Source organism: Bos indicus, chromosome 15 (assembly GCF_029378745.1).
Source record: "Bos indicus isolate NIAB-ARS_2022 breed Sahiwal x Tharparkar chromosome 15, NIAB-ARS_B.indTharparkar_mat_pri_1.0, whole genome shotgun sequence".
NCBI classification, from domain to species: domain Eukaryota; kingdom Metazoa; phylum Chordata; class Mammalia; order Artiodactyla; family Bovidae; genus Bos; species Bos indicus.
Genome location: NC_091774.1, coordinates 42,740,836 through 42,764,214, shown reverse-complemented (window position 1 = coordinate 42,764,214; position 23,379 = coordinate 42,740,836). Strand labels below are relative to the sequence as shown.

The 23,379-nt window shown below is 45.5% G+C and overlaps 1 protein-coding gene across 4 annotated transcripts; it reads left to right on the top strand.

The window, feature by feature from the left end:
• The first annotated feature begins 1,479 nt into the window (after positions 1-1,479).
• On the top strand, positions 1,480-3,795 carry ADM (adrenomedullin). Of its 4 annotated transcripts, XM_019975601.2 has the most exons (5): positions 1,482-1,640; positions 1,722-1,823; positions 2,068-2,186; positions 2,337-2,486; positions 2,717-3,795. In XM_019975601.2, the coding sequence occupies exons 3-5, from the start codon at positions 2,089-2,091 to the stop codon at positions 3,033-3,035; spliced, it is 567 nt and encodes a 188-aa protein (XP_019831160.2). In that variant the 5' UTR covers positions 1,482-1,640; positions 1,722-1,823; positions 2,068-2,088; the 3' UTR covers positions 3,036-3,795. The 4 variants fall into 4 exon arrangements, with proteins under 4 accessions (XP_070659789.1, XP_019831160.2, XP_019831158.2 ...); XM_070803688.1 differs by having other exon boundaries at positions 1,480-1,640; positions 1,722-2,186; positions 2,720-3,795; XM_019975599.2 differs by lacking the exon at positions 1,722-1,823.
• Positions 3,796-23,379: the final 19,584 nt, after the last annotated feature.

Genomic DNA, 23,379 nt, shown 5'->3' with positions numbered 1-23,379 from the left:
AGATGGGGAAGCTAGAAGGTGGGGCGTAACTTGCCCAAGTTCATACAGAGAATCGCTGTCGGGTGAGGACTGGAAGCTGGTCCACAGAGTTCTAGTGGTCCCTCACCTTACACCTGTCAGTCTAGACCCTCAGCTTCAGGACCCGTATCCAGGGTAGTGGGTGACAGAACTAACTACAGAAGCTGTCCTGCAAGAAGTGGGGGAGTCCCGCGGGGCTAAGTTCCCTCCCCAGTTTGACCTCCAGAATTTAAGTAAGAAAGTGAAGTCAAGAAGCAGTAATGGAAGAGCATAAACGGGTGACAAACATGTTTGGGGGTGATTCATCATGAACAGGCATAAATCCTTGGGCGGGGGCTAGGACTCTCCTCTCCCCCTTGAGGAGATGATGGCCCCAGCCTAGAAAAATATCCATGCCGCGCCCCACTCCAGTCTGCCATGCATGCTTCCTGGCCGAGCTGTTTACCACCTTTGGTGTGACTTTGAGCAAATGCTTACCCCTCTGAACTTTAGTTTTCTTATTTCACCAAGTAGAAAATTGATGTTACCTTCCTTGTCTAACTCAAGGGTAGGTGTGAGGATCAAAGGAGATCGGGATGCGGCCATGATTTGTAAAGTGTAAAGCGATTAACATACGTGAAGCATTAGTGTGCTCCTTGGCAGTAAATCCTCACGTTTACAAGGGGTGAATGAAGGCTCCAAGGGCAGTCAGGCAAACTCTCAGGTTGTAACCTTATAAGGCATAATTTGATTACAAGGGGGGAAAAAACGAAACTGTATTCTTCGTCCTAATTTTGGTTATTCCTATATTTCCAAACAGGCATGCAAATTCTGAAACTTCAGGTGACTCCCCACTCTAACTCCCAATTCTCAAATTAGCCTTTCGGAGCCTTGCCCCTATTGCGAAATCTTACCAGTCCATCCCCAGAACCCAGAGTCTTGGCCGCTCGGGGTGGCGGCGGGGAGGGGGCGCTGGCGAGCCCCCTCCTCTCAGTAGTGCTCTGTGCCCTGCCCGTGAGGCTCCGCGGGAGTCTGGGGTCGCGGCCAGGTCAGGCACCAAGCCGGCACGGGGTGCGGTCCACTCGAGGCCACAGCTCCCGAGGTCTGGGGTTCGGGTCATCCACGTGGTACCCCGCGCTGGCTCTTGCAGTTCTGTGCCAGACCTTACACTCTGGGCTGCATGGGTCCTAGGTAAGGAAGGACCCCAAGAGGTTGTACCGGCTCTGCTTCGTCCCGGCTTAAGGTCTGAACGCTGTACCCAGAGAATCAGTACCGGGGCAGTTCCTGCATCAGTCTCCTGGAGCTCATCTCTAAAACTTTCTAGGCATGAGGGATACCCCTCTCGCCAACCTGCAAACCCCACACTCACGGACAAGCAATGCGCGCGCCCGATTATAGAGCGCGCGCCCAAGGGAAGGGAGGGAGGGAGTGCAGGCCGCCTAGGCCCCGCCCCCTGCGCTCTTATAAAGCAGAGAAACGCGAGCCGGCCACTCAGTGGTTTCTTGGTGACACTAGGCGAAACAGCTCGAACCTTCTCACTTTTGGCTTCTCACTGCAGCTTCGACGTCGGGGTTTTGCCACTGCCAGAACGCCGTCTCAGACTTAATACTCCAAAGAATTTTGGCAGATCACCCCCTCAGCAGGTATGCACCGCGGGCGGGGCGGGTTGAAGTTGTGGGGGCTTGCATAGAAGCGCTGAATGAGGGGTACAATCTACTTTGCAGGGTCCTCTGCTGGGTGCGTCCCACATCCCGAGCCCAGCTCGTGGACACAACTGGAACTCCAGAGACCCAGTCCCCTCTGCTCCGTCAGCCAAATTCTGAGAAGTTGAGTAGGGAACCTCTGGGAGCCTGGCGCTGGGCAGCGGCCTCCCCTGCAGGGCTTGTCACCCGCTTGGCGGGTGCAAATGCCGCTGGCGCCTCTCTGCGCCCCTGGGAGATAAGCGTCTGAGTCAGGCGGAGCGCAGGCTCACCCTGGCCGCGCCGGGGGCCCCCCGCTCGCCTCCTTGCCCCGCCCGGCGGTGCGGCAGGCCCACACACTCAAGCTCTGCTCTTTTTTCTCCTTCCCCAGGGTCTGCGCATCGCCGCCGGGATGAAGCTGGTTCCCGTCGCCCTCCTGTACCTGGGGTCGCTCGCCTTCCTAGGCGTGGACACGGCACGGCTCGACGTGGCGGCAGAGTTCCGAAAGAAGTGAGTGGCTGGCAGCGCCTTCCCCAGTCCTGGTACCTGCAACGCAAGGGAAACTGACCAATGGTCGCCGAGGGGTTAGAAATGAAGAGGAATGGGGATGGGCCAAGACCTCGCCAGGACGATTGCGAATGGAGTCTCTTTGTTTTTTAGATGGAATAAGTGGGCTCTAAGTCGTGGAAAAAGAGAACTTCGCGAGTCCAGTAGCTACCCCACCGGGCTTGCCGACGTGAAGGCCGGGCCTGTCCAGACTCTTATTCGGCCCCAGGATGTAAAGGGCGCCTCTCGAAGCCCTCAGGCCAGGTAACTATGCCAGGCGCTGTTGCGGATCCCTTCTCCTTTGCCCTAGCCCTGGGGATCATCAGGGCTGTATTGCAGTTGAGATGGAGATGGCAGTTTCCAGCTCCCTCCGGTCTTAGAATGGCTACTTTCCCGATGACTGGGACCAAAGACCTGCTTGGTGGTGGTGGTGGTGATGGTGGATGTGGTGGTGGTGGTGGGGGTCTCACATAGCCTTCCTTTCCCGTCTCCAGCAGTCCTGACGCAGCCCGCATCCGAGTCAAGCGCTACCGCCAGAGTTTGAACAACTTCCAGGGCCTGCGGAGCTTCGGTTGTCGCTTCGGGACATGCACGGTGCAGAAGTTGGCGCATCAAATCTACCATTTCACGGACAAGGACAAGGACGGATCCGCCCCCAGGAGCAAGATCAGCCCCCAGGGCTACGGCCGTCGGCGCCGACGTTCACTGCCTGAGGCCGGCTTGGGTCGGACTCTATTACAGCCTCCAGAGCCAAAGCTGCGAGGGGCCCCGGACTCCCGGGTGCATCAAGTACTTGCCACCCTCAGGATTTAGGCGCCTGGGCAGCAGCGAACAGTCGCGCACGCATCTCGCCGGCACCTCTTCGGGCGGGAGGGCTTCCGCGAGCCGAGCCCCTCACTCAGCCTATGGGCCCGGGCTGAGAACAGCCCTGAGAGACCGAGAGTCCAGGAGGCACCGTCCGGCAGCCAGCGAGCACTGGCTTTGCAGGAACCCGTCCTCCTCGGAGGGGAGGCAGTGTTCTCTTCACTCTAATTGGGGCCAGGTGCAGTTTCTCCTCTCCGTGAGCCTGGCAGACGCTCACGGAGAGGAGAAACTGCGAAATAAATGCTGAGACCCTCAGGGGCAAGGGTCTGAGCCACTGCCGTGCCCGCCCACAAACTGATTCCTGATGGGGGTGTCACCCCACCGGGGTGCAAGCCTCACTATTACTTGAACTTTCCGAAACCTAGAGAGGAAAAGTGCAATGAGTGTTGTATATACAGAGATAATTATCAATATTTAAATTTGTTGTTGTCAAGATTTTTTTTGTAACTTCAAATATAGAGATATTTTTGTACGTTATATATTGTATTAAGGGCATTTTAAAGCAATTGTATTGTTCCCCTCCCCTCTATTTTAATAAGTGAATGTCTCAGCGAGATGCAACGTTGTTTGCTGCGTGGAATGTGAGAGTGTGTGCGTGAAAGAGATGAGTTGCCTCTTGTGGAAGAAGAAAACACCGTGTCTGTATAATCTATTTACATAAAGTGGGTGATTTAAGAAGTAGCAAATCAATAAACTGTCTCAATGCTGATTCATTCTTGGGTCACGAGTCTTGGGAGGGAGAGTGTCCCGGGTCTCGGTCTGCCCGGGAGCCTTGGGGTCCGGCCGCCTGGCGTAGGAAGGTTAGGACTGCTGCGCTGGCTGGTGCTGGCGGCTCTTCGCGCTGGCTAAGCTGCCGGAGTAACCCTCTACGGTGGGACGCGCAGAGCGCGTCTTGCTTGCCGGTTGGGGCTTCACGGAGATGTTCCAGGTCCCATCCTCGTGGGGCAGGGGGGCCGGGTAGAGTAGAGTGAGCCCTTAGTGGGGAGGTGAACTTGGACTCTCGATTGCGCAAGAGTCCCAGATTTTATGGAGTCGGTCACGGAACCCCGCGTGAAAGCGCCCCTCGGAGAGTTGGGGTGGTCTCCGAGGCTTTCCAGCTGAGGAGTTTCCCCCTGTCACAGCGGTGCTAAAGTGGTGCTTTTTTGACTCCAGCAAAAAGTGCGAGCTCCTCCGGGAAGTGCTCAGCCGGGCCAGTTAACCCCAGTTCTCTCCCGGCCCGGTGCCCCAGCGAGTCGGCGGGCTCATAAGCGATGCTTCGGCGCCCCCAGCCGGCCGCCTCCGACGTGCCAGAGAGCCATCAGGAGGTACGTGCGGTTTAATAAGTCCTCCTACGTGGGAGTCAGCACACAGCCTTAATGAAAGAGGAAAGAAAAAAACAGTTCGCAGATGCCAACCAGGACCGCCCCCCCCCCAGACCTGTACCGTGGCTCCCTGTTCTGGGACCGTGACTCAGCGCCCACACGCTGCGCCGCGTGCAGCTGCTGACCGGAGGCGGGCCGGACGGACGTGCCGCCGGAACCGTGCGCCTGCGACGGCCTGAGACCTTCATTGTTCCGCCTCTCCTTGCCGCTCTCCTCTTCCTTCCTCCTTCCCAAGACTTTTTCCATTTTTTTTCTACACTTCTCTCCCTTCTTCCTTCCTCCCCTTTGCTTAAATTTATACCTAATCATCTTAGACGGTTGACCCCAGTTCTGGTGATACAAGCCCGACACTAAGCTCCAGTGAGTGACTAGAAGGGCAGGGGACATTGGAACAGTTCGGTCAGAAGAGGAGGATAGAAGGCACCCTACTCTTGATGTCCCTGTCCCACTGGTCTCAGTCAACATCCTGGAGACCCAGGATGGAGTCCTACTCCCTGCCTTTCCAGTTTAAAGCATGACTGAAACGGGGCTTCTGGGTGATCTCAGAAACCTTCCTGGTGAAGAAAATCTGACGGTGAGTTTGAATAATAAAAGTGTTTCCAGGGCAGCCTACCTTGGTTTTGTTTTTGCATCCATTGCATACCACAAGGTCCCTTCTGAGGGCCCAGAATGGTTCCTTTCAGAAAAAGCCTGAGTGAGGCTAAAAGAGGGCCAAGGTCTGGGGTCCAGAGACTGCCTGCTTCTGAAGCAGTTTCCGATTCAGAGAAAGTAGATCCTGGTGTGTGGAATGTCTTTGAAGACCATCTGAGGCCTCTGTTTTGAGCACCTGGCTGTTGAACCTGTAGTCTTCATATAGTTCATTGTCCTATTTGATCTTAATTTTATGAGGTTTGTTAGGATTCTAGGGGTTACAAATGCAGCAAGAGCCCATCCTGTCCTCAAGATCCTTCTAGTAAAATTCACTTACAGGGAGCTCTGTGCCAGGCACTGCACAAGGTGCAGGGGATGTATTGGAAGAGTAACTACAAAATCCAGTTTTGGAATTCCCATGCCAGTGAGTGGTTTTGAGTGGTCTGAAGGGGCTACAAAAACCAGAGAGTCACAAACACTTCAGGCTTGCAGACAGCAACTCGGGGTTAAATACTCACCCTTCTCCTTGAGCCAACGTTTGTCCCATAGCCACAGAGCCCTTCAGCCAAACCTCACCCTGGCAGAGTTTCAGCCAGCAGGCAAAGCTGCCAAAGGCAGGTTGGGCACTAGCTTAGGGCTGTTCTGAACAGGGAGCAGGCATTTGCCTTCTGCCCAGGGAGTCTTATGACTCCAAGGCAAGTGAAAGAGATGGTTCAGCTCTGAGATGAAGAGGCAGCTGCTCAGATGGAGTCCTTCCCAACTAAAAAAAAAAAAAAAATCAATGATTGGAGATGTGTCTGAAGAGACAAGAGACCTTCCTTAAACCAGTCCAGTACAAGTTCTGAATTGACTGAAGGTCATCATCAAACCATGGAGACCTTCTCTGTGAACCATCCAACCTTCCTTCTGAATTTTTTTTTTCTTTTCCTAAGGTGTCAAAGCCTGTCAGGATAAAGCCTCTTGATTTCAAGAACACATCGTTTATCAACAGTGATGAGTCATTTGTGAGCTGATCCGACCTGTCGGCAGCTGAAGAGTAGCCACAGCTTTTATCTTTAGCTACTGTTGCTGGCTGTGGGAATGGTACCATCCATTTGTAATCAAACACAATGTACCAAGCAGTTTCTTCAAAAGCTGACACCTTGGCTGAACAGCTAAGGGTGGAAGGGAATGATGGGGAGGAATGGAAACCGATTTCTTTTTTTAGCACCTGCTTTGTATCTGACATTCTCCTTGCCACTTTAATCTCTTATCTCATTTAATTCTTACAGCAGCCTTGTGGAGTGGGTGTTATTATCTCTGTTCTGTCTGCGGATAAAGAGGCTGAACCTCAGAGATGTAAAGTAACTAAGCCAAGGTCACACAGTGAGTAATCAGGACTGGAGTTTGGATTTGCACTCAAGTGCTACAGGCTATTTTGATGCTATGAAGACATAGAGAGTAAAAAGGTGGGATAATTTTAACATTTGTATTCTCAAGCCAGATGTCCCCAAATGTCCTCTAATATGAGGATGGCTTGGGTAGGTGATTTCCACCTGTGGTTCTGAGAGATTTACATGAGGCTGGTAGGACTGGAAACCAGAACGGCTTCAGTGGTATGCTCAGTGAGTGCAAAATAAATAAATGAAGTGAGTTTTTACATTCTTGGACCTGGTTTGAAGCAGGGATTATAAATCAGAAATAGTCTCTTTTTCCCCCCCTGAGCTAAGCTACTGACCTCTTTGGTTTTTGTTGCCAAATATAGTTAGAACATACACTGAAGACCTCAAGAGCTGGCTTCTGAGAGGAAGGCCTTCTGAGCTATTCCTGGCCAAACCCAGCCCCACACTGCAGGTCTTGAGTCGCCTGGAAGGACACCTGTGTCTACAAAGCTGCAAATAGAGTTTCCACCCTTAGGTGGAAGCTTTGTCTTTGGCAACAGCTGCCCAGGCCAGCTTTTCAGCTGACAAGAGTTCTGAGTGCTGCCCCTCCTTTCCCCAGCTGGAAAGCCAAGGGCCTTGTTAGCTTGGGTCCCACAGAGCTTTTTGACAAAGCCTGATTGGAGGCTTGGTCTTCATTTGCATGGGAAGAAGGGTGAGGCTAGATAGCTATTTGGTGGTCCCACTGGTCTCGTTCCAGAGTTATTTTGGAACATTCTGGAAAAATAATAAAATGACTGTGACCACACAGGCAGATGAATTTACTAGGTTATTGTACATCTATCAAAAACCAAGAAAGTAGTTCTGAGTATTAAGATGAGTTTTTGAGAAAGAAATGCATGTTACTTATTATACAGTATTTATTCAGTGTAAAAAAAAGAAATGATTCACCTTTCATACCATTCCCAGAGAGATAACCACGACTAATATTTTAGTGTTTACCTTTTAAGACATTTTTAGACATATACACATATCAGATCAGATCAGTTGCTCAGTCGTGTCCGACTCTTTGCAACCCCATGAATCGCAGCACGCCAGGCCTCCCTGTCCATCACCAACTCCCTGAGTTCACTCAGACTCACGTCCATCGAGTCACTGATGCCATCCAGCCATCTCATCCTCTGTCGTCCCCTTCTCCTCCTGTCCCCAATCCCTCCCAGCATCAGAGTCTTTTCCAGTGAGTCAACTCTTCGCATGAGGTGGCCAAAGTACTGGAGTTTCAGCTTTAGCATCATTCCTTCCAAAGAAATGCCAGGGCGGATCTCCTTCAGAATGGACTGGTTGGATCTCCTTGCAGTCCAAGGGACTCTCAAGAGTCTTCTCCAACACAGTTCAAAAGCATCAATTCTTCAGCGCTCAGCCTTCTTCACAGTCCAACTCTCACATCCGTACATGACCACAGGAAAAACTGAACTTGAGCGCAGAGAGCTGAATTAAACATACTCCTCAGTTTAAGGCAAGTTGTTGTTATCCGTCTTTGCAAGGCTTCTCTCTTGTTGTAATTATTTATTTTTCTCCTTTATTTCCTGTCCTCCTTCCTATTTCCTCCACAGGAACTGTCTTTCATATGTTTGATACTTTACTTATTCTATGTTTATAATCCTGTAGAATTGTTTTGTGGTTTTGTGACTATGTGTTTGCATGTGTATGTGTTCTGTGTGAAGCACTCTATCATTCCAAACTTGTTTTTTCCAATTAATCAGTATCAGTTGTTCTTTTCGGGAACAAAGACCTGCTGATTTCAGGACTTAATAATGCTTAGGTTCTTGATGTCTCATTGCAGAAAGAATTCGGTGAGAGACAAAGTGATAGGTTAAGAAGTGGATTATTTAGAGAGAAGTGCACTCCACAGACAGAGTGTGGGCCATCTCAGAAGGAGAGAGCAGCCATGACTATGTGTTTTTAACATACAAGTATATTGTGTTAAAATTTTTCCATGGGGTCGCTAAAGAGTCAGACATGACTGAGCGACTTCACTTTCACTTTTCACTTTCATGCACTGGAGAAGGAAATGGCCACCCACTCCAGTGTTCTTGCCTGGAGAATCCCAGGGACGGGGGAGCCTCGTGGGCTGCTGTCTTGGGATCGCACAGAGTCGGACACGACTGAAGCGACTTAGCAGCAGCAGCATATTGTGTTAAAATTTTTCCTACTTTTTCTTACTAACCACTTAAATAATTACCCAAGTAGATTATTCCTTCTTACAGCTGCATATTATGGAGGAACAATGCATCTACCACATTTTAATTTTCTTGTCTCTTAATGAGAGACACTTGGGTTGCCTGTAGCACCCGTTTGCCACGAATAATGTATACAAGAACATCCTGTTTCGTGTCCTCTAATGGATCTGAATAAGAATTTCTTCAGATTATATATCCAGAAATGGCATCAAAAGACTTCTGCAGACAATGCTAAATTTTGTGAGATTACTCTTCAGAACGCCTGTAACCAGTTTGTATTCCCACCAGCAGTGCATGTTCCTACCTCCCTGTGTCCCTGTCAACCTCTGTATGGATTCACGTTTGCCATCCAAAAGGGTATACATTAATAAGGTACTATTGATTTAACTTCCATTACTGATTACTACTGAATTTTAGCACTTCATTTATTTTATTGTTTTAAAGGCAAATTCTTATAAGTAAAATTATTGAGACCATTTTCTCACTCCACATGCAAATGTAAACTAAAAATGTTTTAAAGATTTACATGTAACCTCTGAAACCTTAAAACTTCCAGAAGAAAACATAGCCAATGTGTTCTTTGATGTTGGTCTTAGCAAAAATTTTGCCTGTCTCCTCAGGCAAGGACAACAAAAGCAAAAATAAACAAATGAGGCCAGATCAAGCTAAAAAGCTTTTGGATAGCAAAGGAAGCTATCAACAAAACAAAAAGGCAACCTACTGAATGAGAGAAGATGTTTGCAAATGATGCATCTGATAAGGGGTTAATACCCAAAATATGTAAAGAACTTGAACAACTCAATATCAAAAAAACAGTCTGATTAAAAAATGGGCAGAGGATCTGAATAAGTATTTTTCCAAAAAAAAAACATACAAAAGGTCAATACGAGCATTGAAAAGATACCCAACAACACTCATCATGAGGGAAACAAAAATCAAAACCACAATGAAATACCACCTCACATGAGTCAGAATGGCTATCATCAAAAAGACAAGAAATATCAGGTGTTGTAGAGGATGCAGAGTAAAAGGAATCCTTGTCACTGTTGACGTGAATCTAAATTGGTATAACCTCTATGGAAAACAGCATGAAGATTCCTCAAAAAAAATCCAGCAATTCCACTCCTGGGTATTTATTAAAAATAATAATAATAATAATGCTAATTTGAATAGATGTGTGCAAGAGGAGCCTGGTGGGCTACAGTCCATGGGATAGCAAAGAGTTGGACCCGACTGAACTATTAAGCACACAGCACACATGTACATGTATGATACACAATAGAATATTGTTTAGTCATAAATAAGCATGAAATCTTGTTGCAACAGACATGAATGGACCTAAAGGGCATTATGCTAAGTGAAACGTCAGACAGAAAGACAAATACTGTATGTTTTCACTTACAGATAGAATTAAAAAAAAAAAAATTAAAAACAGGACAAAGCAGAAATAGACAGGTACAGAGAAGAAACTAGTAGTTGCTAAAGGGGAGGAGGATGGGGAATGGATAAAATAGGTGAAAGGGGCTAAAGCATAAACCACCAGTTATAAAATAAATAAACCACACGAATGTAATATACAGCCTGGGAAATATAGCCAATAATATCGTGATAACTTTGCATGGTGCACGCTCAGTTATGTCTGGATCCTTTTACTAGGGAATGGTATAAAGAGTGCAGTCTGGTCACTGTGTGTGTGCTCACTTGTGTCTGTCTCTTTGCGACCCCATGGACTGCAGCCCACCTGGCTCCTCTCTCCATGGGATTTTTCCCGGCAAGAATACAAGAATACTGGAGCGGGTTGCCATTCTCTTCTCTAGGGGATCTTACAGACCCAGGGATGGAAACCCTGTCTCCTGGTGTCCTGCATTGTCATGCAAATTTTTTACCACTGAGCCACCTGAGAAGCCCCAACTTTGCTGGGTGCATAAACTATAAAAATCACTACATTGTATACCTGAAACTAATATAGTAAGTCTTACTAATACCACTGAGCCATCTGAGAAGCCCCAACTTTGCTGGGTGCATAATCTATAAAAATCACTACATTGTATACCTGAAACTAATATAGTAAGTCTTACTAATATAGTAAGTCAACTATATTTCAATAAAAAAATAAGTAAATTTATTGAGCCCATGAGTATGTACTTTTTTGTTAAATACTGTACATGTATTTCCAGATCAACCTCTGGGATGATCAGTTTTTACTTCTACTAACAGTAAATGTCAGTCTCCTATATTCTTAGAAACACTGAGCATTATCCCTTTTTCTTAATACTGTGTTATCTGATAGGTAAAAATGATGTGTCTTATTAGAAAGTTTTATTCTTTTCCTATGTTTTTAGACTACATTTATATATTGCTAATTCTGAACATTTTTAGTTGATTCATTCTTTTTAAAAGAAAAAAATTCAGTTATTTGGCTGCACTGGGTGTTAACTGTGGCATGCAGGATCTCTAGTTGTGGCGGGTAAACTCTTAATTGCAGCACGTGGGATCTTACCAGGGATTGAACCTGGGCCTCCTGCATTGGAGCCTGGAGTCTCAGCCACTGGGCCACCAGGGAAGTCCCTACACTTTCATTCTAATAACTCTATAATCTTTATCAGCTGACTCTTAGTCATCATGATTTATTCCCTATTTCTGTAATTTTGGGTTCTGCGCTCACCTTGTTAAAGCTTCCGGGTTGAGGTGAATTGCTCCAGAGAGGTTTGTGTTTGTTTTTTCTTACTGCTCCAGAGTTGTTATACCAGATTTTTTTTTTTTTAATTGGAGTATAATTGCTTTACAATGTTGTGTTAGTGTCTGCTGTACAGCAGCGTGAATCAGCTGTATGTACATATATATCCTCTCCCTCTTATACCAGCCATTTTAAATATTTATTTCCTGATTTGGTGTTTCTAAACCATGCACATGGCTTTTGTGTTGGAGAAGTGGGGCATAGCCTTTGGAGGATCCTGGATTTACTTGAGTGACTCAGTTCCTTTTCTTCTGTCCCTGAGAAAGTTTCTTTATTACCAGGGAGAGGAAAATCCTCCCCGAAGCCCAGGCAACTATTGATACTTTCCAGTTCAAGCTCTCCATTCTGATGTTCAGTTACCTTGGTTTGGTCTCTTGTGAATTTTCTGTATGTTCATGGGAGTTCAGTTATCTATTTAAAAGGATGTTAAGTATACTTTACTTAACATGTCTAGATGTTTTATAGTAGTTGAATTTTTAGCTTATCTAGTTTGCCATTATCATCAAAAATAGGAGTCAGTATCAACTCTTCTCATTATTACTTTAATTTATAATATTTCATTGATCAATGGTAATGAAATATTTTTCATATCTTTATGATAATTTATATGTCCTCATATATATTGTTTTGTTGCTGTTGATCCTTTTATTCTATTGGAGTGTTTTTTTTATTGATTTGAAATTCTACTTTAGGAATATTAAAGTTTTGTCACATACACATATTCCTTTTTTTGTGAAATGTGACTTATTTTTTTGCCCTATAAAACTTTAGATATTTATATAATCAAAGATACTAGTTTTCCCTTAATTTTTGCCTTTGTTGGCTTGATTAGGAATCCTTCTCTCTGGGACGGGGGACGGGGGACAAAAAAAAAAAAAAAGGAATCCTTCTCTGTCTTAATATTTCAGAACATTCATCTATTTTTCTATTATTCATCTGATTTCATTTTGTACTTTAAACATTTTAAGGTGACTAGAATTTATTTTGGTATATGATGTAAGGTAGAGATTTAACTTTATTTTTTTCCCCAAATGATTAGCAATTATCTAATACATATATTAATACTAAGTAATATACATTTTCTGCAGGACTTGAGAGGTTTCCTTCATCATAGACTACAGAGGTTTTCAAACTGTGTCCTATAGAGCCACAAGGTTTCCTGGGGTTACTTCTGCAGATTCCTGGGGAGACAAGGAGGAAGAAAAAGAACTAGACTCTCTAGCTCAAGTGGCGGTAGTGGTAAAGAGCCTGCCAGTCAATCAGGATACGTAAGAGACGAGGGTTTGATCCCTGGGTTGGGAAGATGCCCTGGAGGAGAGCATGGCAACCCACTTCACTCCCATATTCTTACCTAGAGAATCCAATGGACAGAGGAGCCTGACAGGCTACAGTCCATAGGGTCACACAGAGTCAGACATGACTGAAGTGACTTAGCACACGCACTCTAGCCTCAAGTGGAGCAGGTCTACTCTTTTTTATTTTATATGTTGGGGTCCCCTGTCAGAGTTTATTTGAAGAAAGAATTCATCTGCCTGAAAATCATTAATACAGTATAAATCTTTTGCAATTAAAAAAATTTTAATTACTTTTTGTTGGTGTATATTTGATTTATAATGTGTTAGTTTCTGCTGTACAGCAAAGTAAATCAATTCTATGTATACATATATCCACTCTTTTTTAGATTCTGTTCTCATACAGGTCATTACAGTGTATTGAGTCTGAGCTATACAATAGGTTCTTATTGGTTATCCATTTTATATATATATTAGTGTGTATACGGAGAAAGCAATGGCAACCCACTCCGGTACTCTTGCCTGGTAAATCCCATGGACAGAGGAGCCTGGTAGGCTGCAGTCCATGGAGTCGAAAAGAGTTGTACACAACTGCACAACTTCGCTTTCACTTTTCACTTTCATGCATTGGAGAAGGAAATGGCAACCCATTCCAGTGTTCTTGCCTGGAGAATCCCAGGGATGGAGGATCTTGGTGGGCTGCTGTCTATGGGGTCGCACAGAGTTGGACATGACTAAAGTGACTTAGCAGCAGCAGCAGCAGCAGTGTGTATATGTCAATCCCAATCTCCCAATTTATCTCTCTCTCTTACAATAAATCTAAAACTATAAATGTTTGAATTTGTTTCTGGCCCTTTTATTCTCTTCCATAGTCTCTCTTTTCCTGTACTAGATTAACAATTTAAAAAATTGTTACAAGACTTCAAATTTAACAACAACAAAAAAAGAGATAATAACTAAAGAACTCTCATATACCTATTATTAAAATCCAACAATTATCAAGATTTTGTCACACTTCTAAAGAGCCTCTTGAAAGTGAAAGAGGAGAGTGAAAAAGTTGGCTTAAAGCTCAACATTCAGAAAACTAAGATCATGGCATCCGATCCCATCACTTCATGGCAAATAGATGGGGAAACAGTGGAAACAGTGTCAGACTTTATTTTTCGGGGCTCCAAAATCACTGCAGATGGTGCTTGCAGCCATGAAATGAAAAGATGCTTACTCCTTGGAAGGAAAGTTGCAGCCAACCTAGACAGCATATTAAAAAGCAGAGACATACTTTGCCAACAAAGGTCCGTCTAGTCAAGGCTGTGGTTTTTCCAGTGGTCATGTATGGATGTGAGAGTTGGACTATAAAGAAGGCTGAGCACTGAAGAATTGATGCTTTTCAACTATGGTGTTGGAGAAGACTCTTGAGAGTCCCTTGGACTGCAAGGAGATCCAACCAGTCCATCCTAAAGGAGATCAGTCCTGGGTGTTCATTGGAAGGACTGATGTTGAAGCTGAAACTCCAATACTCTGGCCACCTGATGCAAAGAGCTGACTCATTGGAAAAGAGCCTGATGTTGGGGAAGATTGAGGGCAGGAGAAGGGGATGACAGAGAATGAGATGGTTGGATGGCATCACCGACTCGATGGACATGGGTTTGGGTAAACTCCAGGAGTTGGTGATGGACAGGGAGGCCTGGTGTGCTTTGGTTCATGGGGTCACAAAGAGTCGGACACGACTGAATGACTGAACTGTCACACTTATTTAATCTATCCCCTTTACTCTTCTGTTTGTTTTGTTTCAGTATATGGTTTGCCCCTCCCTCCTTTCCTTCCTTCCTGTTCTCTTGTCCCCAGACATCATATCATTTCATTTCACCCACACACAGTTCCCCACACAAGGGGCTTCCCTTGTGGCTCAGCTGATAAAGAATCCGCCTGCAACGTGGGAGTCCTGAGTTTGATCCCTGGGTTGGGAAGATCCCCTGGAGAAGGGAAAGGCTTACCACTCCAGTATTTTGACCTAGAGAATTCCATGGACTGTGTAGTCCATGGGGTTGCAAAGAGCCGTATATGACTTTCACTTTCACACACAATTCAGTTTGCATCTGTTAAGAAAAAAGAAATGAAAAAAGAATGTTTTCTTACATAACCAAATGCTATTGTTACACTTAACAATAATTTTGTGGTATCTTCTCATACCCAGTCCATAATCAAATTTGCCTTACTTCTCAGACATGTCTTTCAACAGTGGTTAGTTCAAAACAGACTCCAAACAAGATTGTTGTATCTCTACATTTCCTTTTAATCTAGACCAATCTGCCCCCGTCCCTTTTATTTTCATGCCATTGACTTGTTGAAGAAAACAAAGTTTTAATAGTTGTCATTTAGAACTTTTATTATCAAGATAAATCTTGGTTCTCCTCTTGATTCTGCCCGTGAAGACTCAGCCAGAACATCCTGGCCTGCTCACTTGCCAGGGTGGGTCAGGGTGGGGGACTGGAGTGACCAACGTCGAAGTATTTCTTACACAGCAGAGTATCTTGAAAGGTTAATCTTTGTGCTTTTCTTGCTACACTTTTTCCACTTGGCCTTTCCCCTAGTAAATCAGAGGAATTGCCTCGAGAAGAATTAGTATTGGTAAAACCGGAATGTGAAGAGAAAGAGTCAGAATAAAACAGTCAAAGTTCAGCTTTCTGACATTTAAAATAGGCTCTTGAAGCCCACATCAAAAACAATACTTTTCAAAGCCAAAGCCTTTTATTTGCAGAGCACCAGGTTTTGTTGAGAGAAGAAAAGGCCCTTGAGAATCCAAAGGAAAGGCCCGGAAGCATGAGGAATTGACTTTGCCGTAGAAACACATTGGAAAGAGACTAGAGGGAGAACCTGACTAAGCCGCTTCACCCCAGCGTCCTCTGGGCTGCTGCTGCTGCTAAGTCACTTCAGTCATGTCCAACTCTGTGCGACCCCATAGACGGCAGCCCATCAGGTTCCCCCGTCCCTGGGATTCTCTGGGCTAGGGGAGAGCAAAGACTTAGGAGGTTCGATGGAGGCCTGAGGGAAGAGTCCCACCTAGAGGAGGGCAGCACCTTGGAGAGACTGCAGTCGGCCTCAGAAAACTTTGGAGGGCCTGGAGTCCATCTGCCGTCTGATTAAGTCCGATGTTTCTGAGCCGAAGAGCCATGTTAGCTGTTCTTCTTACCACTGCCGAGGGTCTTTCATCACCAACAGCCAGAAGCCCCAGCAGAAGTGACACTTGTCTGTGTCCATTGTTGAGTCCCACCCAGAGAGCTCCGAGTGGCAGAGGACACAAACAAGCCGCCCCCAACTACTTAGTTCAAAGGTTGGGGGTACTTTATACCGAGGAGCGATAAACTGAAGGAGGACCACTCATCTCTGTGTTTGGGCAGGACATTCACAAGTCACATATGGGACGGGATCTCTCAGCCTAGTTGTACTCTTGTATCCTAGCCTAGTTTTTGTCTCAATTTGATGGGTTTGTTATGCTAGTTAGAGCAGTCATCCTTAACCTTTTCTGCCTATTAAAACCACTTGGGGGAGCTTTTAAAAAAGTACTCACACTGGGCCACATCCCAAACCAATTGAACTAGATTCTCTTGTGGGTGGCGCATAATGTCATTGTGTGTTTGTGAGTAAAATTTTATCTTTGTGAGGCCACTTAACGTTGTTTAGCCCAGACGTTATCACTCTGAAGCTATTTCAAAAATGCACCCCAGCCGTCATAACAGACTGAGACCAAGAGTTAGTGTATGTTTGCATGTACTGCTAAAGAGAAAGCTACAGGCCCCAGACGGCATCACCTGAGCTAAAGCTCTTGCTGCCAAACTAGACATAGTACTCAACCTAATCGCAGTTTTTAAAAAATCTATTGACTTTTAACTGAAGGATAATTGCTTTACAATATTGTGTTGATTTCTGCCACACATCAATGTGAATCAGCCATAGGTATACATATGCCCCTCCCTCTTGAGCCTCCCTCCTACCTCCCACCCCATCCCACTCCTCTAGGTTGTCACAGAGCCCTGGTTTGAGTTCCCTGAGTCATAGAGCAAATTCCCACTGGCTATCTATTGTACATGTGGTAATGTATATGTTTAGGCTTCCCAGGGGGCACTAGGTAAAGAACCCACCCGTCATTGCAGGAGACATAAGAGATGTGGGTTCGATCCCTGGGTTGGGAAGGTCCTCTGGAGGAGAGCATGGCAACTCACTCCAGTATTCTTGCCTGGAAAATCCCATGGACAGAGGAGTCTGGTGGGTTACAGTCCATAAGGTCGCAAAGAGTCAGACACGACTAAAGCAACTTAGGATGCATGCAGTGTATATGTTTCTGCTGTAGGAAGGGGGGGGCCCCTCCAGGGCCTTAAGAGTGGGCTCTTGTCTAACACTCAGAAAAGAATTATCCGAGGAGACAAGTGCTGACAAAGCAAGAGAGTTTACTGGAAAAGGGCACTGGGCAGACAGCAGCAGGGTAAGGGAACCCAGGAGAACTGCTCTTTCATGTGGCTTGCAGTCTTGGGTTTTATGGTGACAGGGTTAGTTTCCAGGTTGTCCTTGGCCAATCATTCTTACTCAGAGTCCTTCTTGGTGGCGCACACATTGCTCAGCCAAGATGGCTGCCAGAGAAAAGGATTCTGGGAGGTGGAAAGACACGTGGTATCTCCTTTTGACCTTTCCCGAACTCTTCTGGTTGGTAGTGGCTGATCAGTTCTGTGTTACTTACCAGGACCTCCTGTCATAAAACAACTCATGCACACGGATACTACGGTGCCTGGCCAGGGTGGGCTATTTCAATCAGTTTGCTTCCCCTAACATTTCCAAGCTACTCTCTCCTTTTGTAGCACCCTCTCTTCCCCTGCCCCACCCACTGTGTCCACAAGTCTGTTCTCTATGTCTGCATCTCCATTCAGTTCAGTTCAGGTGCTCAGTTGTGTCCGACTCTTTGTGACCCCATGGACTGCAGCACACCAGGCCTCCCTGTCCACCACCAACTCCCAGAGCTTGCTCAAACTCGTGTCCATTGAGTCAGTGATGCCATCCAACCATCTCATCCTCTGTCGTCCCCTTCTCCTCCTGACCTCACTCTTTCCCAGCATCAGGGGCTTTTCAAATGAGTCAGCTCTTCGCATCAGATGGCCAGTATTGAAGCTTCAGCTTCAACATCAGTCCTTCCAATGAATATTCAGGACTGATCTCATTTAGGATGGACTGGTTGGATCTTCTTGCAGTCCAAGGGACTCTCAAGAGTCTCCTCCAACACCACAATTCAAAAGTATCAGTTCTTTGGCACTCAGTTTTCTTTATAGTCCAACTCTCACATCCATACATGACCACTGGAAAAACCATAGCTTTGACTATACGGACCTTTGTTGCCAAAGTAACGTCTCTGCTTTTTAATATGCTGTCTAGGTTGGTCATAACTTTCCTTCCAAGGAGTAAGCATCTTTTAATTTCATGGCTGCAAGCACCATCTGCAGTGATTTTGGAGCCCCCCAAAATAAGTTCTGTCACTGTTTCCATTGTTTCCCCACCTATTTGCCATGAAGTGTTGGGACCAGATGCCATGATCTTAGTTTTCTGAATGTTGAGCTTTAAGCCAACTTTTTCACTTTCCTCTTTCACTTTCATCAAGAAGCTCTTTAGTTCTTCTTCACTTTCTGCCATAAGGGTAGTGTCATCTGCATATCTGAGGTTATTGATATTTCTCCCAGCAATCTTGATTCCAGCTTGTGCTTTCATCCAGCCCAGCGTTTCTCATGATGCACTCTGCCTTTAAGTTAACAAGAATGATGACAATATACAACCTTGACGTACTCCTTTTCCTATTTGGAACCAGTTTATTGTTCCATGTCCAATTCTAACTGTCCAGTTCTATGCTTCCTGACCTGGATACAGATTTCTCAGGAGGCAGGTCAGGTGGTCTGGTATTCCCATCTCTTTCAGAATTTTCCACAATTTGTTGTGATCCACACAGTCAAAGGCTTTGGCATAGTTGATAAAGCAGAAATAGATGTTTTTCTGGAACTCTCCTGCTTTTTCGATGATCCAGCGGATATTGGCAATTTGATCTCTGGTTCCTCTGCCTTTTCTAAAATCAGCTTGAACATCTGGAAGTTCATGGTTCACGTACTGTTGAAGCCTGGCTTGGAGAATTTTGAGCATTACTTTGCTAGCATGTGAGATGAGTGCAATCGTGTGGTAGTTTGAGCATTCTTTAATGGCAACCCACTCCAGTACTCTTGCCTGGAAAATCCCATGGACAGAGGAGCCTGGTAGGCTACAGTCCATGGAGTCACAAAGAGTCGGACACGACTGAGCGACTTCACTTTCACTTTCACTTTCTTAGGGATTGGAATGAAAACTGACCTTTCCAGCCCTGTGGCCACTGCTGAGTTTTCCAAATTTGCTGAAATATTGAGTGCAGCACTTTCACAGTATCATCTTTTAGGATTTGAAATAGCTCAACTGGAATTCCATCACCTCCACTAGCTTTGTGTGTAGTGATGCTTCCTAAAGCCCACTTGACTTCACATTCCAGGATGTCTGGGTCTACGTGAGTGATCACACCATTGTGGTTATGTGGGTCATGAAGATCTTTTTTGTATAGTTCTTCTGTGTATTCTTGCCACCTCTTCTTAATATCTTCTGCTTCTGTTAGGTCCATACCATTTTTGTCCTTTATCTCCATTGCTGCCCTGCAAATAGATTCATCAGTACCATCTTTCTAGAGTCCATATATATGCGTTAATATGTGATATTTATTTTTCTCTTTCTGACTAATTGCAGTTTTGACCTTCCCAGAAATGTAAGCTTAATCAATCAGGCTGGAATTTTCTGGTCAGCCCCTATGATGTGATCTGTCACTACACCATTTCCATCCCCTAGCCCCAGAAGGGATGTGCATGATAAAATCCTTGTCATTCTCTCCCCTTCCCCTAAGCTGTCCTGACCTAAAAATAATCCTTTCTTTTCTTTTCCCTCACTCCATCCTTCCTATAAAAACCTTCCATTTTGTACAGCCCCTGAAACCCCCTTCTAGTTGCTAGATGGGATGCTGCCCCATTCATGAATTGGTGAATAGAACCAATTAGTTCTTCAAACTTAATCAGCTGAATTTTGTTATTTATTTATTTACGGTCATGCTGTGCAGCATGAAGGATCTTAGCTTCCTGACCAGGGATTGAACCTGCACCCCCTGAAGTGGAAATACAGAGTCTTAACCACTGGACTTCCAGGGAAACCCCTGAGTTTTTTTTTAAATTATTTATTGATTTTTGGCTGTGCTGGGTCTCCATTGTTGCGTGGGTTTTTCTCTAGTTGTGGTGAGCGGGGGCTACTCTTAGTTGTGGTGCACAGGCTTCTCATTGCTGTGGCTTCTCTTGTTGCAGAGCTCAGGCTCTAGGGTGCAAGGGCTTTAGGGCACATGGGCTCTAGGGCACAGGCTCAATAATTATGGCACAAGGGCTTAATTGCTCTGCGGCTTGTGGGATCTTCTGGAATCAAGGATCGAACCCACATCTCTTGCATTGGCAGGCGGATTCTTTACCACTGAGCTACCATGGAAGCCACTGGATTTTGTTTTTTAATAGTAGTTTTAGATTTAGGTTTGTACCCATTAACACAGCCAGAAATAGAAGGGTTAACTGCCGCCAGCAGGGGCAGGTGTTCGGAGAGAAGACCAGCTGCAGGTGATGGGAGGAAGGCCAGCCCAGGGTGCGTAACAGACAACAGGTGGCTGTGCTGTAAGTCGTTGGCGGCAAAAAGGAACAGCAGGAAGCACCAGGGCATCAAGAATGGCAGAGAACACAGCTGTGGGCATCCTAGGAGCAAACTGTAGGCAGGCCCCAGCAAAGTCCAGGTGTAGGAGGCAAAGAGAGGACTCTACCTGTGACAGCCTGTTATAGGCTGGACTGTCTGTTCTTCCCAAATTTATGGTTGGAGTCCTAATTCTCAGAACCTCAGCATGTGACTGCATTTGGAGATAAGGACTTTAACGAGGCAATTAAGGTAAAAAGAGGTCTTCTGTGTCATTTCTAATCCAATATGGCTCATGTCCTTATAAGAAGAGGAGATTAGGACAGAGATAGCATGCAGACTGAGGGATGACCATGTGGGGACACACAGAAAAAGTGGCCATCTGCAAGCCAAGAGAAAGGACTGGCTTTCCAGTCCAGAAAGCAAACCCGCCAGCATTGTGATCTTAGACCTCTAGCCTCCAGAACTGTAGGAAAAAAATTCTACTCTTTAAGCCACTCAATATATGGTATTTCGTTATGGCACCCAAGTAAACTAACACACTGCTGTCAGAGGGATTTGGAGAGAACAGGGCAGGGCTATAGTCCTAGAGGTAGGGCATCCTGGCTGGGTCTCAGTACCAAGCACATATCAAGGGTCAGGGAACCAGGACTGGGTCACTGACACAGGGGAAGCAGGATCTCATTCATTCAGTCAGTCAACAATAATTAATTAAGCTCCTACTGTATGCTGGTCCCTGTTCCAGGCACTGGATACACTGTGACTGCAGTGGTCTGGTTGAAAGGTGACATCGGCTTGGATTAACAGAGTGGCGGTAGACTAGGTGATTTGACACAAACTGCCAACCTGGAGCTGACATTTCCTGAATCTCCCTGCCCAGGCATATACCTACTTATCTACCTGCAGAAGGATTTGAGTTTCCTCATTTTCAGAGAGGAGGAACTGTAGAGCAGTGACCAGGCAGGTGGTTTATAACTTTTCCAGAGATATGATTTTTCTCTTTGGGAGAAAGTGAAGTTTCAGTTTACACACAGTTTTCACTGGCACCTCAGATAACAAGGGCTTCCCAAGTGGCTCAGTGGTAAAGAAACTGCCTGCCAGTGCGGGAGACGTAAGAGATGTGGGTTCAATCCTTGGGTCAGGAAGATCCCCTAGAGAAGGAAATGACAACCCACTCCAGTATTCTTGACTGGAGAATCCCATGGACAGTGGAGCCTGGTGGGCTACAGTCCATAGGGTCACAAAGAGCCGGACGTGACTCGGCGCCTGAGCACACGTGTCAATTAACAAACTTGGATGTTCCCCTGAATGTCTCCATCTCGTGATCCTTAACACATAACATTCCCATTTTATCTTAACTTCATTAGTTTTTCTAAAATGTCACAGTTTCTTTCCCAAACCAAGTTTCATTGGAAAATTCGAACATTTCCAGGCAATAACTCCATCATCTGTGCCACTGTGGACAACCATCAGATAAACTTCCCTAATTTACACCACATCTGCTCTCCCAGTCCTGCTTGACTTTGAGCATTAAAAAAAAAAAACAAAACCATCCAAATTATTTTTTTCCCAAAATAAGCATCCCTCCCACATTTCCCTCACCAATTTTCTATTAAGTGAAAGACAAATCGTCAACATCGAATCAGCCAACTTTTATGAAAAGCTGGGAAGTCTTTCAAAAGATTTCAGAGTAAACTGCCTTGTTGAACATGACGAGTAGATAATGGGCCATAGTTTCATCTGTATGGTCCCTGTAGATCTCTTTGATAATTCTGGTAACCGAGGACTGTTTAGACACTGGCATCCTTCTCTATCACTGTGAAGGACTCTTTCCTCATTCCATCATTTGAAAAGTTAAAGCGATGTGAGCCTACAATCTCCCAACTTGATTTGCACTCTGGCCTTGTTTCATTTGGCAGGCAGCATAGGGGAAGAGAAAAGGCCATAGGCTTTGAAGTCAGGCAGCCTTGAATTTGCCCATGGATTCTTCCTTCTTCTAGCCCTGTAATTGTGGGCAACTCTCTTAACCTGACTCTCAGTTTCATTAGCTATAAAATGGGGATAATAATATTTACCTAATAGGCTTGTGTGAGGATTAATGATACAACATGGATGAAAGCATCAGCCCCTGCTGGCAGTGTAGTAAATGCTCATTAAATGGCAACTCTTTTAAAATAGTAACAACTGAAGATACCCTGACTAAAAAAGAAATAAATAAAGCACCTACTCTTCCCCATGCCAGACCCAAAGCTGAAACAGTAAATGTGTCATGTCACCTTAGATTTATAATCTTTGAGATCCAACCAGTCCATTCTGAAGGAGATCAGCCCTGGGATTTCTTTGGAAGGAATGATGCTAAAGCTGAAAGTCCAGTACTTTGGCCACTTCATGTGAAGAGTTGACTCATTGGAAAAGACTCTGATGCTGGGAGGGATTGGGGGCAAGAGGAGAAGGGGACGACAGAGGATGAGATGGCTGGATGGCATCACTGACTGGATGGACGTGAGTCTGAGTGAACTCCAGGAGTTGGTGATGGACAGGGAGGCCTGGCGTGCTGCGATTCATGGGGTCGCAAAGAGTCGGACACGACTGAGTGACTGAACTGAACTGAAAATTGGGAGATGGAATCAATGATCTCTGATTCCTCCCCTCTAGCTCCATCCTGCTAAGATCTTATGTTCAGGGAGAAATGAACACTGAAAAGCAGAAAAAAATTAGATCATCTTTTCTGACTAGTGCCTTTGAAAGCTCAAGCTGTGTTTCACTAGTACTTCCAGTTCCAAAGCTTATAGGATGATGTTTTTTCAAGAGATCAGGAGAAGGAAGCCTGGGGGTAGGGGTGGGGGTGGAAGTGAGGAGAGTACCTGTTAACTTCATGGCTGCAAAACAGTTTTTCAGGGTTAACAGAAAA

Excerpts from the sequence above, each read along its gene's own strand:
- ADM (XM_019975599.2), top strand. The coding sequence starts at position 2,089 with ATGAAGCTGGTTCCCGTCGCCCTCCTGTACCTGGGGTCGCTCGCCTTC. Across the intron at positions 2,187-2,336 it reads GCGGCAGAGTTCCGAAAGAA|ATGGAATAAGTGGGCTCTAA; the intron begins GTGAGTGGCTGG and ends TTTGTTTTTTAG. Across the intron at positions 2,487-2,716 it reads TCTCGAAGCCCTCAGGCCAG|CAGTCCTGACGCAGCCCGCA; the intron begins GTAACTATGCCA and ends TCCCGTCTCCAG.